Consider the following 17614-nt stretch of genomic DNA (forward strand, 5'->3'; position numbering starts at 1 on the left):
CGTGAATGTGGTTTTCTCTTGGTCCTCGGGTGCGATTGGAATTTGAAAGTATCCGGAAAAACCGTCAAGAAAACAATAGTAACTATTTCCGGCTAATCTTTCCAACATTTGATCAATGAAAGGTAAGGGAAAGTGATATTTTTTGGTGGCGTCATTTAATTTTCTATAATCAATACAAACACGCCATCCCGTTACAGTCCTAGTTGGAATAAGCTCATCTTTTTCATTTGTGATGACAGTCATGCCACCCTTCTTAGGCACGCATTGAACTGGGCTTACCCATGGACTATCAGAGATTGGATAAATTAATCCTGCATCTAGCAGTTTAATAATTTCTTTCTTAACAACATTTTGCATATTAGGATTTAGTCTTCGTTGGCGTTGCACATATGTTTTATGACCTTCTTCCATAAGGATTTTATGTGTGCAATACGAAGGACTTATGCCTTTAATGTCATGAATCTTCCATGCAATGGCTAGTTTATGAGCTTTTAGTACGGAAATGAGTTGAGATTTTTCATTTTTCTTAAGAGAAGACGATATTATTACAGGTAATTCAGATTCACCATGTAAATAAGCGTATTCCAAATAGTTTGGAAGTGACTTTAACTCTAATATCGGTGGTTCTTCTATCGATGATTTATATCGATATCTGTCTTCTTCTTTTAACATTTGAAGTTCTTCTATTGTTGGTTCTTATTCATTAGCCATGAGTACGGCTAACATTTCAGCTTCATCAATTGGTTCAGTTCCTTCTCCTAAAGAACATTCTCCTGTTCCTTGTAATTTTGGAAATTCTTCTAACAATTTTGCATGTGAATCTATAGTTTGAATGAAATAACATGTATCATCTGCAGATTGCGGTTGTTTCATGGCTCTATCAACAGAAAAGGTAACACTCACGTCCTCTATACTTAGGGTCAGTTTCTTACCAAACACGTCTATTATTGCTTTAGCCGTGTTTAAGAATGGTCTTCCTAATATGAGAGGAACTCGAGAATCTTCTTCCATATCCAGAATAACAAAGTCTATTGGAAATACTAAAGTACCAACTTTAACTAGCATGTTTTCCATTATCCCTCTAGGATATTTTACTGATCGATCAGCTAGTTGTATGCTTATTCTTGTTGGTTTCAATTCTCCGAGGTCTAGTTTAGCATATAATGAATACGGCATTAAATTTATACTAGCACCTAAATCTGCCAATACTTCTATTGAACTAAGACTACCCAGAAAACATGGAATTGTGAAACTTCCTAGATCTGATAATTTTTCTGGTAGTTTATTCAACAGCACTGCAGAACAATTAGCATTCATAGTAACAGCCGAGAGTTCTTCCATTTTCTTTCTATTTGTGATTAAATCTTTCAGAAATTTAGCATATCTTGGCATTCCTGAAATCACATCAATGAAAGGAAGGTTGACATTTATTTGTTTAAACATATCCAAGAATTTGGATTGCTCGACTTCAAGTCTTTCTTTTCTCATTTTACTTGGGTAAGGAAGTGGTGGTTGGTATGGTTTAACATAAGGTTTTGCCTTAACTATGTTATCTTTATTAACCTTTTCAACTACCGGTTCTGTTTCCTTCTCTTGATTAGGCTGTGATGCCTGTGTAGTAGGAATAGAGTCATCAGAAATTATAGGTAGTTCAGGTGGTTTAAGTGTAATACCACTTCTTGTGGTAATGTCTTTAGCTGTTTCATTCCGGGGGTTAGCATTTGTATCGCTAGGTAAACTCCCTGGTTTTCTTTCACCTATCAACCTTGCTAGGTTGCTCACTTCTTGTTCCAGATTTTGGATAGAAGCTTGTTGATTTCTGAATGCTTGAGCATTTTGTTCATTAGTTTGTTTCTGAGATGTGAAAAACTGCGTTTGAGATTCAACTAGCTTCGACATCATATCTTCTAAATTTAGCTTTTTATCATCGATTTGTGGTGGTTTATTTGAAAAAATAGGTCTTTGCTGGTTGTAAGTATTATTAGATACTTGTTGATTGCTAGGACCTTGTTGATTGTTGTATTGAACATTTCGGTTATAATTCTGATTGTAGTTTGGTCTTGGCGGTTGATAATTATTTTGATAATTATTTCCAGGCCTTTGGTTCATGTATGAAACATTCTCTCTTTGTTCCATTGTTTGTTCAATACTGAGACAATCTTTTGTTAAATGTGGTCCTCCACACTGCTCACAACTAATACGTATTGCGTGAATATCTTTAGTCATCTTTTCCATTCGTCTCTCGAAAGCAACTAACTTTGCGGAAATGGAATCAAAGTCATGGCTAGAATTGGCTCTAGCCGCTTTAGATGATCTAACGATGTCTTTTTCTTGATGCCACTCATGTGAGTGGGAGGCTGTGTTATCAATAATTTTGTAAGCTTCAGTTGCGATTTTCTTCATAATGGAACCACCAGCTGCTATGTCGATGTCTTTTCGTGTAGTAATGTCGCATCCTTGATAGAATATTTGTACTATTTGATAAGTGTCTAAACCATGTTGAGGACATCCTCTCAACAACTTTCCAAATCTTGTCCACGCCTCATATAGAGTTTCATTTGGCTTCTGCGTGAACGTAACAATTTCTCCTTGAAGTCTCACGGTTTTAGATGCCGAAAAGAATCTTTTAAGAAATTTCTCAACCAAAACATCTCATGTATCAATCGCCCCTTCAGGTAACGATTCTAACCAATCTTTGGCTTCTCCCTTTAAAGTCCAGGGAAATAACATGGGATAGATCTGTTCATCCTTAACTTCTCTGATTTTAAATAGAGTACAGATCCTATTAAAGGTACGAAGATGTTCGTTTGGATCTTCTTTTGGTGCACCACTAAATTTGCATTGATTAGTTACCATGTGTAGGATTTGTCCTTTGATTTCATAATCTGGCGCATTAATGTCTGGTTGAGTAATTGCGTGACCTTGGCCAGTGCATGTAGCTCTCATTCGATCTTCCATACTTAGAGGTTCTTGATTTTCCATGATTGAGTTTGTTGAATCTGAATCACTAGGGGATTCTGATTTAATGGTTTCTTCCTCGACAATCTCTGGATGAGTGATTTGTAGTTCAGGAGGAATGATTATTGGTTCAGGATCTCTGAATTGTCCTTGAATATCCTCTGGGTTCTCAATTGTGAGATCGGGTTCAAAAAATGGATTATCGAAAATTTGAATTGGAGTACTTGGTCGACTAGATGACGATTCTAAAGAAAAATCAACGGCGACAATATTGGCAAGATGTCTTGATCGAGTTACAGGTGGTGAACGTATGATAGGTGGTGAACGTTTTGCTCGATGCATTCACTGAATATCCTATTAGTTATAATAAAAAAATTATATAAGTTATCAAATTAATAGACTTTTCTGATTTTGCCCACATTTCGAATAGCCAATAGATGCAGCAGGTAGTCAGGACCCTTTAAATCGGAAGCCCACAACTCGCCACTAACAAATCCAACTATTACTACGAACCAGAAAATTTTGGATGCCTATCAATTTAACCGCTTAAAATAATTTTTCGTCGAAATTTTGAAGATAAAATCTATGTCCTAAAAACTATAGCGTAGAAATGAGAAAGAAAAAGAGTGCGTCAAAAAATAAAAAGGTCGAAAAACAATAATAAGAAAGTAGAGCGTCGAAACTTAAAAGTCTAAAAATTAAATACTTAAAACTTGCGTCTAAAGGTATTAAAGCTTAAAGGAATTCTATATCCAAAACGGTAATAACTTAATAGGCACTAAAATCTATTAAATATTAAAGCGATAAGCGACGTCGTAAAATTCTAAAGCGCCTAAATCTTAATCTAAAGAAAAAGCACTTAATGGATTTTACGGCAAAGCCTAAAGATCTAGAAATACAAAATAACTACGGCAAAATACTAAGTTTAAACTTAATTATGAACGAAAATTATAAACTATGTACTAAATAATAAAAAGATACAAAAATGATAAAATTACTTATTTTTATAAAAATATTATTTTTATATTATTATTTTATAAAAATATTAATTTATATATTAATAAAACTAATTAAAACTAATAATCACAAATTATAATTAAACTAAACTAAATATATTAAATTAAAACCCTAATTAGGTTTAATAATAATTATTATAATTAAATAAAACCCTAAATTCGTAATTAATGCAGTCAAATAACTATCAGAGCAGCTCTGTGACTGCGGTATTCTGTAAGTGTAGAGCTCCGCGACTGCGGAGCTATGCAGGCTCAGATGATGGCAGGTTCAAATGATGCAGGTTCAGTTTTCTTTTTATTTTTATTTTATTTTGATTTGTATTTCTGTTTTTAATTTAAAAAAAATATTACTTAACTAAAAAATAAAAACTTTTTAATTTAAACTCTTAAAAATATAGAAATATATACTTTTTTTTTGTTTTTTATGTTTTTATATTTTAAAACTTATATAAAATTATATTTTTACAAAAATGGCTTAAAAACTAATTTTTTATAGCGTTTCGCTTCGGTGTTGATGAAGTCCCCGGCAGCGGCGCCAAAAATACTTGATGTTGTTCGAGGTGTAGTACGAAATAGATTATATTTTACTACGAAATACTATTAAATACGATACAATTTTACACAAGTTATTTATTTATTTATTGAATGGATATACCTAAACCTTGCTACAACACTTATAGGCAGTGTACCTAATCGTAGAGTAGTGTAGTTTTTAGTAAGTCCGGTTCGTTTCACAGGGAGCTAGCTGAGTCTAACGCTATATTTATTTTAAACTATATTTGTATAAAAATATATATATAAGTAATATTATTATTGTTATAAAAGGGGTTTTACCGTTTAGTGACCGGTTTGTCGATTTTGAGTCTTAAGTCACAATTAAAACCTAATGTAAAATATTAAATATAAATATAACTTAATTTAAAGCGTAAAGTAAATGACGATAAATAAAAGTGCGATGAAATAAAATTGCAGTAATTTAAAGTACGATAAATAAATGATGGTAAATAAAAGTACGATGAAATATAAAATAAAGGAATTATGCTTATTTAAACTTCCGTAATCATGATGTTCGACGTGTTGATTTTAATTTATTACCATGGGTTGATTGTCCTTTGTCCTGGATTATTCGATATGTCCATCTGGTTTTTGTCCATAACAGTCCATCGGTCATAAATATAAAGTGCGAGTGTCCTCATCAAATTACCCTTATACCCGAAGTCAAATATTTCAACTAATTGGGGACTTAAACTGTAACAAGGTCTTAATACTTTGTTAATGATTACACCAGGTTATCGACTGCGTGTAACCCAAGGTTTTAATACGTTGTTAACAATTACATCAAGTGTCCTTGTATTTAATCCACCCCTGTTTTAATGAGTCTATTGACTATTAATCCATTCCCGTGTCCGGTTAAATGAACGATTATTAGTATTTATAAATATCCCGCCCATCGTGTCCGATCGAATGTATGTGGTTATTTATAGATATGTCAAATTGTAAATCTCTATATTAAATTAACGAACTATCATTCAGTTAAACAAATATAAAGCCCATTAATAGCCCATAGTCCAATTTCCACAAGTGTCGGTCTTTTGTCCAAACCCCAATTATGGTCCAAAGCCCAATAACCCCGTCTTAATATTTAGTCCAACATCTCGATTACTTCGGCTTAAATAAACATAATAATAACTTAGCTACGAGACATTAATTTAAAAAGGTTGAACATAACTTACAATGAGTATTAATCGCGTAGTGTTACACGGACAGAATTTCGACTTACAAACTTAAAACATTCGCCACTATAACCTTATTATTATTAACTTAATATTAAAATTATAATTATAATTATAAAATATAAATATATATATTTCGTATGTAATCAGAGAAAGGAAAATAAAAAGGTGTAATGAAATCGGCAGAATGCGCGGCCTTTTATAGGCCCACTTTGAACTGTTCAACTCTGCGAGTGTGGTATTTTTCCTCTTCGCAGCTCCGCAGTCGCAGAGCTTTGGATTCCAGCTCACCATAGTGAATTAATAGTGGGCTGCTAATAAATATAATATATAATAATATATATAATTAATTATATATTATATTATATTCTTTTGCATAGTTGACTTGTAATTTCAGCTCCGTTGAGTCGCACGTTGATAGTTGGTTCATGTCTCGGTTCCGGATTTTCGAACGCCTTTTCGTATAATTTAATATCTTGTACTTTACGTTTTGCAGCTTGTACTCTTGTAATTTCTAGATGTTTCTCATCAATAATTTGAATCGTTTGGATTGTACTTTGTACTTTTTAGCTTTTTGGTCGTTTGCGTCTTCAAATCGTCGAATCTGTCTTTTGTCTTCACCTTTTATTATTTAAACGAATATCACTTGAAAATAGAACAATTGCAACTAAAAGCTTATCTTTCTTGAAGGATAATGCTATGAAATATATGTCCGTTTTTAGCATTATCAGCACCACCACAACGCACTAAAATGGGTCCTCAAAGAAGGATGGGAATATATGTTAGATACGAAACATCTTCAATCATAAGATATATTGAACTAATGACGGGTGATGTTTTTACAGCACGTTTTGCTGATTGTCACTTTAATGAAACATTATTTCCTAGATAAAGGGGAGAAATAAAAAATAAAGAAAATGATATTTCATGGTGTGAACCTCAATTAATGTATCTTGATCATCGCACAAAAGAATGCGAGACCGAAGTTCAAAAAATAATGCATATGCAAGAACTTGCGAATAAATTGCCTGATGCATTTACATATACAAAAAGAGTGACTAAATCATATATACTAGTAGCAAATGCTCCAGCTCGAATTGATCGCTCTTGAGTCTTTGCCACGCCGAAACGTGGGAGACCAATTGGTTCCAAAGATAAAAATCCTCGAAAAAGAAAATCAACTGATAATGAGGTAAAAGAAAGTGTTCAAGAAGAACCACAAATCAATACTCCTTCTGCAGAGGAGATTGATGATGTCAATACGGAATTTTCAATCAATTATGCACATTCAAAAATATTATGGAACCGAAATGAAATGAAAAATCTTGATGAGATATTTTCATATAATGTTGCATATGACATCATGAATGATGATGATGATGATCCAGAACCAAAATCTGTCATGGAATGTCAAAATAGACATGATTGGGATCATTGGAAAAGAGCAATACGAGCTGAATTTGAATCGCTCAATAAAAGAAAAGTTTTCGGATCTATCATTCTCACACCTAAAGATGTGAAACCTGTGGGATATAGATGGGTTTTTGTGCGAAAAAGAAATGAGAACAATGAAGTTACAAGGTATAAAGCTAGACTTGTAGCTCAAGGTTTTTCTTAAAGACTAGGAATTGATTATGAGGAAACTTATTCTCCTGTTATGGATGCAATTACTTTTAGATACTTAATCAGTCTGGCAGTTTCTAAAAATTTAGAAATGCATCTCATGGATGTTGTGACTGCTTATCTATATGGATCACTTGATAGTGATATATATATATATGAAGATACCTGAAGGATTTAAGGTATCAGAAGCAACCAATGCAAAATCCAAAGAAATGTACTCAATCAAGTTACAAAGGTCTTTATATAGGTTGAAACAATCGGGTCGCATGTAGTATAAATGATTAAGTGATTACTTGATATGCAAAGGGTATACCAATAATCTTATTTGCCCATGTGTATTCATTAAGAAAACAACATCTGGATATGTGATCATAGCCGTTTATGTCGATGATCTTAACATCATAGGTACAAATAAAGAGATCCATGAAGCCATTTAACTTGTAAAGAAAGAATTTGAAATGAAAGATCTCGGAAAAACCAAGTATTGCCTTGGTTTGCAGATTGAGCATATGCCTAATGGTTTACTTGTACATCAAACAACTTATACAGAAAAGATTTTAAAACATTTCAATATGGACAAGGCAAAACCATTAAGTACTCCTATGGTTGTTAGATCACTTAATGTTGACACTGATCCATTTCGTCCCCGTGAAGATCATGAAGATATCCTAGGACCAGAAGTACCATATCTTAGTGCAATTGGAGCTCTTATGTATCTTACAAATTGTACAAGACCTGACATTTCTTTTGTAGTTAATTTGTTGGCAAGGTTCAGCTCAGCTCCTACCAAAAGACACTGGAATGAGATCAAACACATATTTCGATACCTTCAAGGAACTACTAATTTAGGATTATTTTATTCTCACGAATCAAAACAAGATTTGGTTAGTTATGCAGATGCAGGTTATTTATCTGATCCACATAAAGCTAAATCTCAAAATGGATATGTATTCCTAAATGGAGGTACCGCAATATCATGGCATTCTCAAAAACAAACACTTGTTGCAACATCATCAAATCATGCCGAAGTGATTTCATTACATGAAGCTACTCGGGAATGTTTTTGGTTGAGATCAATGACACAACTCATTACCGATTCTTATGGACTAGAACGCGATAAAAGTCCAACAACTATCTATGAAGATAATGCAGCTTGCATAGCACAGATTAAAGAAGGGTATATCAAAAGTGACCAAACAAAACACATACCTCCTAGATTCTTCTCATACACTCAAGATCTCATTAAGAACAACCAGATTGAAATGAGATATGTTCAATCCAGCAAAAACTCTGCTGATCTTTTCACCAAAGCACTACCAACTGCTATTTTCAGAACACACGTTCACAATATTGGAATGAGACATGTTCAAAAGATGTAAAAGATCAACGATGTCTACTTGAGGGGGAGTCAACTCTATGCTGCACTCTTTTTCCCTTAGCTAAAGTTCTTCCCAATGGGTTTTCTTTAGCAAGGTTTTTAACGAGGCAGTACTAAGTTGCTCTTTAATACAATTTGTCATCCAAGGGGGAGTGTTGTGATAAAGACAAAACATGTGGCTGACAAATTTGAATCAAATCACGGGTGTATTATTATTCTACCTAACTGCACAGTAAATTATTGTATTATAAATACCAAAGGATGTGATTTGCATAAGATACACACATAGAATATATTTCATATATCACCATTCTTTTACTCTCTCTTATTTTATGCTTATTAGTAGCCTATAGTTAAGAACAAACCCACTAAAGGTAGTTATAAGCCTACTGAATTATAACACGAACCAAACCACTAAAGGTAGTTATAAGCCTACTGAATTATAACACGAACCAAATTAATAAAGGTAGTTATAAGCCTACTGAATTATAACACGGAGTACATAATATCAATACACCTTGTAAACCTTACAACAGTAGCCAATTTTAAAGGGTTAATCAAGTGCCCATCATTTAACTGAATAAGTTAATCAGAGTTAGAAATAGAACCGACATCGTGTATTTGTAAAAGTATAAGGGACTAACAATATAATTTTTTTTAAAAAGACCACCGATATAAATTTAGGTAAACTATATGAACTAATGGTATAATTAACTCCAAAAATAATTACACGCTACCTACTATCCAAAGCTAAATTAGTAAATTGTAGTTGGGATACGTGCACATAGTAGAATCGGTAAATATCTTTATGTACATGCTTTATAGTTTATAAAAGTAATTAAAATGCATATAACTTAGTGTATCCTATATATGTATTGACAAAACAGGGATACTGTCTTTGATGGCAACAATTTGGGTTAGTAATTTTAGTTGTAAGCGCGTTGGGTTACAACATTGTCAAATATGGTGGCCTTGGTTGGTGAGTTCTATAGTCAAAAACACACATGTATATTGTGGTATAAGACTTGGTAAAACTTGGCATACTATACCTACCAAATTGTCTACTAAATATTTACCATTTAGCCATCTTGAATTAGTATAAATAGAGCAACATGTAAGGTCATTTATACATCCCAAAACATTCAATCTTCTTTCTAATATTCTTCTTGTGTTCTAATAGTATAATAGAGAGTTTGTGAGATTAATCTCCTAATTACAAGAGATATAAAGATTAGTGATTATCCTTGTAATTAGAGAGAAGTGTAATTCCTATTATTCATATTAGTGAAACGTTTCTTTCCTTGCCCGTGGTTTTTACCATATTGGGGTTCTCCACGTCAAATCTTGGTGTCCTATTATTGTCGTTATTTCAATTATTGCTAGCGGTTTGCTATAATTCGGTGTCACTTTTCTCAACAAGTGGTATCAAGAGCCAAGGTCTAATATCTAGTGTGTATTAATCTACTTATCGTATGCTTTGTGGTTGCCACGGGAGTGGATCGTCCACATCATAAAATAAGTAAGATTATTTTCACTCGGTAAAAGTCCTTGGGTGTTATTTCAAGAAAAAGAGTATTGTCGAAAAGAAGATTGTAATTATAGCAATGTCTACGAAATTTGAAATTGAAAAGTTCAACGGGAGTAACTTCTCGTTATGGAAACTAAAGATGAAAGCTATCCTGAGAAAGGATAAGTATTTGGCATCCATCAGTGGACGTTCCGTCGAAGTCACTGATGAAAAATGGGAAGAGATGGACGGCTAGGCTATCGCAAATATTCATCTGGCACTAGCAGATGACGTTTTGTCTAGCATAGAAGAAAAGAAGACGGCGAAAGAGATTTGAGATCACCTCGTAAAATTGTACGAGACCAAATCACTCCACAACAAGATATTCCTTAAGAGGAAACTTTATGCGCTACGCATGAATGAATCTACTTCAGTTAATGAGCACATTAATTCTTTGAATACTCTATTTCTCAACTCGCTTCATTAAGTTGCAATATAGAGCCAAAAGAACGTGCTGAACTTTTACTTCAGAGTCTACCTGACTCGTATGATCAACTCATTATTAACTAACCAATAATGTTCTCTCGGAGTATCTAGTCTATGATGAAGTTACGGCTGCTATTCTAGAAGAAGAAAATCAGCGCAATAACAAGGAGGACAAACAGGCCGGTTCATGACAATTGTAGGCCTTGGTGGTATCAGGAGGGAGATCAACGGAACGTGGCCCAAGTGGGAGTCACAATCATAGTAAACCGAAGTCTAAAAAGAAGAATACCTATACATGCTACAATTGTGGCAATAAAGGTCATCTGAAGAAGTATTTTCGGAGTTTAAATAACTCTAATCCTCAAGGAAATATCGCAAGCATTTCAGAAGATGGGACTGCTTTGATTAGTGAAGCAGTGGTAGCAAATGAAGGCAGAAAGACATTTGTTGATGTCTGGTTATTTGACTCAGGGGCTACTTTTCACATGACCCCTAGAAGAGAATGGTTCAAACAATATGAACGTATCTCAGGAGGATCTGTATACAGTTGCAATGATCATGAACTAAAGATCATTGGAATTGGAGATATCATTCTGAAGATGCACGATGGTACAGTTCATACTATTCAAGGAGTACGACACGTGGAGGGTTTGAAGAAGAACTTATTGTCTATAGGACAATTAGATGATCTTGGTTGTAAAATGGAGATACAAGATAAGATCATGAAAATCACGAAAGGCGCAGTTGTACTTATGAAAGAAGAAAAGGTGGGTGCTAATTTATACATTCTGAAAGGCGGGACGGTACATGAAGCGGAAGCATCTGTAGCTTCGAATAGTTCAAGTGATAAAGTTGCTATGACATGGCATCAAAAGCTTGGACACATGTCTGAACAAGGTATGAAGATTCTTGTTAAAAGATATCTTATTCCTGGCCTTACAAAGGTATCGTTACCTATCTGTGAGCATTGTGTAATCAGCAAGCAGCATCGCCTGAAGTTTAACACATCAAATTCTAGAAGTAAAATGGTTCTAGAATTGGTTCACTCTGATGTGTGGCAAGCACCAGTTCAATCCCTAGGAGGAGCAAAATATTTTGTATCATTTATTGATGATTACACTAGGAGATGTTGGGTGTACCCAATCAAGAGGAAGGCGGATGTGTTTGAAGTTTTCAAAGTTTACAAAGCGCGAGTTGAACTTGAATCTGGTAAAAAGATCAAGTGTTTGAGGACAGATAATGGAGGAGAATACACTGGTGATGAATTTGATAAGTTTTGCAAACAAGAAGGTATCAAAAGGCAGTTCACAACATCATACACTCCTCAACAAAACAGAGTGGCAGAGCGGATGAACAGAACCTTGTTAGATAGAACAAGGGCGATGTTGGCAACTGCAAGCTTGGAAAAATCATTCTGAGCAGAAGCAGTAAGTACTGCCTGTTACGTGATAAATCGGTAACCATCAACTGCAATTGAGTTAAAATCGCCGATGGAAATGTGGACTGGAAAACCAGTTAATTATTCTGACCTTCATGTATTTGGAAGTCCTGTGTATGCAATGTACAATTCTCAAGAAACGATAAAGTTGGATCCGAAGTCCAGAAAGTGTTTGTTCTTGGGGTATGATGATGGAGTTAAGGGGTATCGCTTGTGGGACCCCACTGCCCACAAAGTAGTCATCAGCAGAGATGTTGTCTTTACAGAAGACAAAGATCTTGAAGATGTTAGCACTTCAAAAGAAACTATACCGATACAGGTGGGTAATGAATTTCATAAAGATTCTTCTGACGCAGTACCAGATCACGATGAAAATCAAGTAGTTGTTGATGAAGCTCCAGTGACTCGTACTTTTAATCGGGAACGAAAACGTCCAGGGTGGCACTCAGATTATATTATGGAAAGCAATGTTGCATATTTTCTTCTAACAGAGGAAGGAGAACCAACAACTCTTTGCGAGGCACTAAATCATTCAGATGCATCTCAGTGGATGACAGCTATGCAGGAAGAAATTGAAGCTCTTCATAAAAATAAAACATGGGAACTTGTGCCATTGCCGAAAGGTAGAAAACCTATTGGAAATAAATGGGTGTATAAGATCAAGCGAAATGGCGATGATCAAGTGGAGCAGTATCGTTCAACACTGGTGGTTAAAGGATATACTCAGAAAGAAGGTACGAACTTTAATGACATATTTTCTCCCGTGGTTCGACTTACAACAATTCGAGTAGTTCTAGCGATGTGTGCTACATTTGATTTGCATCTAGAGCAGCTAGATGTGAAAACTGCATTTCTTCATGAAAATCTTGAAGAAGAAATTTATATACTTCAACCAGAAGGTTTTGAACTACAAGAAAAAAAGAACTTGGTTTGCAGGTTAAAGAAATCTCTGTATGGTCTCAAACATGCACCGAGATGTTGGTACAAGAGATTTGATTCTTTCATAATGAGCCTTAAATATAACAGACTTTATGCAGACCCTTGTGCATATTTCAAGAGGTTTGGGGACAATGATTTTGTCATTTTGCTGTTATATGTAGACGACATGTTGGTTGCAGGCCCCAACAAAGATCGTATTAATAAGCTGAAGGCTCAATTGGCTAGGGAGTTTGAAATGAAAGACTTGAGTGCCGCAAACAAAATTCTAGGGATGCAAATTCACCGAGACAGAGATAATAGGAAGATTTGGCTTTCTCAAAAGAATTATTTGAGGAAAATCTTAGAGCGTTTCAATATGCAAGATAGTAAGCCAATCTCAACCTCACTTCCTACTAATCTCAGGTTATCCTCCGTTATGTGTCCTAGCAGTGAATACGAGAGGAAGGAGATGTCTCGCGTACCGTATGCATCAGCAGTGGGAAGTTTAATGTTCGCAATGATATGTACGAGACCAGACATTGCACATGCAGTGGGAGTAGTTAGTCGGTACATGGCGAATCCTGGTAAAGAGCATTGGAATGCGGTAAAGAGGATCCTAAGATACATTAAGGGTACCTTAGATGTTGCATTATATTATGCGGAACCGGAATTTATTGTCAAAGGGTATGTTGATTCTGATTATGCAGGGGATATCGACAAAAGTAAATCTGCCACTGCATATGTTTTTAAACTTTGTGGTGAAACAGTAAGCTGAGTTTCAAAACTGTAGTCAGTTTTGGCGACGTCAACAATAGAAGCAGAATATGTAGCAGCTACTCAAGCTACTAAAGAGGCAGTATGGTTAAAGATCTTGTTGGAGGAACTCGGGCACAAATAAGAGAATATCACTCTATTTTGTGACAATCAGAGTGCCTTGCATCTTGTAAGGAATCCGGCATTTCATTCAAAGACAAAGCATATACGAGTTCAGTATCACTTCGTTCGCTAGAAAGTGGAAGAAGGAACCGTGGATATGCAGAAAATTCATACTGATGACAATGTGGCTGATTTTCTATCAAAGTCAATCAACCGTGACAAGTTTATTTGGTGCCGTTCCTCATGCGGCCTAGCAGAGACGTAAGCAACATCATTGGCAAGGAAGGATTATCGTGTGAAGATTGATTGAGCTTCAATCGAATCTTCAAGTGAGAGATTATCAAATATGGTGGCCTTGGTTGGTGAGTTCTATTGTCAAAAACACACATGTATATTGTGGTATAAGACTTGGTAAAACTTGGCATACTATACCTACCAAATTGGCTACTAAATATTTACCATTTAGCCATATTGAATTAGTATAAATAGAGCAACATGTAAGCTCATTTATACATCCCAAAACATTCAATCTTCTTTCTAATATTCTTCTTGTGTTATAATAGTATAATAGAGAGTTTGTGAGATTAATCTCCTAATTACAAGAGATATAAAGATTAGTGATTATCCTTGTAATTAGAGAGAAGTGTAATTCCTATTATTCATATTAGTGAAACGTTTCTTTCCTTGCCCGTGGTTTTTACCCTATTGGGGTTTTTCACGTTAAATCTTGGTGTCCTATTATTATCGTTATTTCAATTATTGCTAGCGGTTTGCTATAATTCGGTGTCGCTTTTCTCAACAAACATACACATGATAGCTAGATTTTTTAGTTGCAAGCTTTAAGATATCATATTAATGTTTATATAATATATTAGATCAAACTAGCAAAACGGGCTCGCGCGATGCTGCGGGACTTTTGGGTTGCGTATTCATAGTTAACGGAGCGTTATGTATTTACAGAATAGTTAGTACCTAGGTGTGTGTATGTATTAAATATATCCGAGGTATTTAGCATTTTTTTAGAAGTGTCCGTTTTGCGTATAGTTAGTCCCGTTGTGTTCGTAAGATTTTTTTGAGTTGAATGGTGTGTTCGAAAAAATTTAACGCGAGACGGGCGAAAAGATATGTCCCGTTGAAAATATGGGTGAAGTTTAATTAAGTTTTTTAATTAAATTAATAAGTTTCATTTTGCACCCCTAATATGAGGGCTGAATTTGAAAGGCGAACAAAGTTTGGTTTGGGTTTTTTCTCCTCCCTTCTCCCATGCTGTCGTTTTGACCCCAATTTTGGAGTGGGTTTGGCCAAAATGACCAAACTTTTCATGAGGTTTAGTATATAAGTGTAATGTAATGTAATGTAATGTAATAAGATGATTAGTCATATACACATGTTTAAAGAAATATAGGTATGAGGTATATGATAATACATACACGTGCTAATTACGTACTTAGTTTCTTTATATTGATTACAAATTACAGTTAATCGATTGTGCAACTACAAATCAAGTCTTATTTTAACTAGATTAATGAACCAGAATTATGAGTCCTAATTACTCTTTAACTAGAGTTTGACTTTCATTAAGGGAAAGTCAAGAATGTTGGATGTTGTCAAAGCATAAGTAATTATATTTTGGTTTCCTCTCGAAGTGTCATAATGATATGGTAACGCAACACAACTTAAACTCATTCTCATATAATTAACATTAATTATTATTATTATTATAGTTTTAGTTTTCATTTACTTAAAGCTCCTAATTAATGAATACATCATTAATTATGATTTTTGGTTCCATTGATCTATAAACATGGTTTTTCCTCCTCCATTTGTGATCACAACAAGGTTTTTCCTTCTTCATTTTCCGATCATATTCAAAACAATTTATCTTTGAATAATTTCTCCGTTTTCATTTTTTTAATTAATTATACATTTTTTGTTTCAATATGAACGAAGAAGAAAGATGCAACACAACACTTGGTCTTGGGATTGGAGTAGGGATGAAATGTGAGAAGCAATCAAAAGAGAACAAGAAAGGGTTTTGGCTGAATCTTTCGTTGCCGATTCATCCAAAAATTGAAGCAATTGATCATGATCATAAGATTAATGATGATGAAAAAGATGATCATGATTCTATTAGTTCTAAAACTAATGACGATCAAGAAGAAGAAGAGACAATCAGTCTCAAACGAAGCGTTAGCAATGCAAATGTTGTTAGCAACAACGGCGATGGATCAAGAAAGAAGCTAAAACTCACAACGGAGCAAACTACGTTACTCGAAGATAGCTTTAAAGTCCATAGCACCCTTAATACGGTACACATATATATTCCCTTTTTTTTTATTTAATCAAATGCAAGTTTTGTTTAATTGGTTCATATACAAAGTACTATATAGTAGTTGTTGATAAGTTATCTAGCTAGATGCATCAAATAATTAAGTGTCACCTATGTTAAGCTGTATGATATAACATAAAGTCTACCTGATTAAGTTTAATTAATGAAAAATTTTGTGACCGCAGGGCCAAAAACAAGAACTAGCAAGGAAACTGAATCTTCTTCCTCGACAAATCGAAGTTTGGTTCCAAAATAGACGAGCAAGGTTTGATTTTCAGTTTATCTTAAGTGCGTTTGCACACACGCGATCACGTTCAATTTGATGAAATACAAACATTAGTATCTTATAAGAAAGTTTCAATTAAGCATACTCAATTACTTGACTTGTAACTGATATAACATAAATATAGCTATGTGATAACTGAAGAATATTTTCAGATGATCATCATGGAAATATAATCCATTTCCATAAAACTTTGATTTAAGTTCGATCAATATAATTATCTGTGACGATATATCAAATTATAATACCTAGTCCATATTATGTAATCGATCAGTATTTGAATATAAATTTCAACTTATATATATTTGATTATTATATGTGACAGGACAAAGTTGAAACATATCGAACAAGAATGCGAGTTATTAAAGAAATGTTGTGAAACCCTAAACGAAGAAAATTGTAGACTGAAGAAAGAACTTCAAGAGGTTCGTTGTTGTTCATTGAAGATCGACAATCATCATCATCATCAGCAGCAACAGCCACAACGACTGTTACCTTTTTACATACGATACCCTACAACTGCAACAATGCATCATCTTCCATGCGAAAAGATTGGAAGATCAATTAGGCATGAAGAACTGAAAACAGTTGCAGTTATGAATGGGGGTAATGTGGTCCAAATGAATGATAGTGATAGTAATAAAAAGAATGCTAGTGATGATATATAATATAAATTGTTGTAGGATGATGAAAATAAAAGGGTCGGGCTTTGATTAATGTTTTTAATAAGTAGGGTTGCTTTAGGATGTTAGGCAATCGCTTACTAGTATTTAAACTCATGATTATTATGTTGTCAGCCAACCCTACACAAAACAAGTAGGGTTAATTATATAATTGAAGATTATACATGCATAATGATGAATAAATCATGAGGTTTGATACGTACAGTACAGTTTAATCATGAATATATGGTGGTAACACTGCTGTTATATAAATTAGTACTCCGTATTCAATAATAATGGTATTGATACTTATGCTTATCAAAATAACACAATTACAATGAAAAAACTCTATAAAATTGATAACATTTGTAATGAAAGCATTGGTATTGAATACTAATGCATAGTTT

At 34.1% G+C, this 17614-nt stretch overlaps 1 protein-coding gene across 1 annotated transcript; it reads left to right on the forward strand.

Moving 5' to 3' along the window:
- The first annotated feature begins 15873 nt into the window (after nucleotides 1-15873).
- On the forward strand, nucleotides 15874-17213 carry LOC139853632 (homeobox-leucine zipper protein HAT14-like). Its single transcript, XM_071843010.1, has 3 exons — nucleotides 15874-16242; nucleotides 16448-16527; nucleotides 16871-17213. Exons 1-3 carry the CDS (start codon nucleotides 15874-15876, stop codon nucleotides 17211-17213), a joined length of 792 nt encoding a protein of 263 aa, XP_071699111.1.
- Nucleotides 17214-17614: the final 401 nt, after the last annotated feature.

This window comes from Rutidosis leptorrhynchoides, chromosome 6 (assembly GCF_046630445.1).
Source record: "Rutidosis leptorrhynchoides isolate AG116_Rl617_1_P2 chromosome 6, CSIRO_AGI_Rlap_v1, whole genome shotgun sequence".
Taxonomy (NCBI): Eukaryota; Viridiplantae; Streptophyta; class Magnoliopsida; order Asterales; family Asteraceae; genus Rutidosis; species Rutidosis leptorrhynchoides.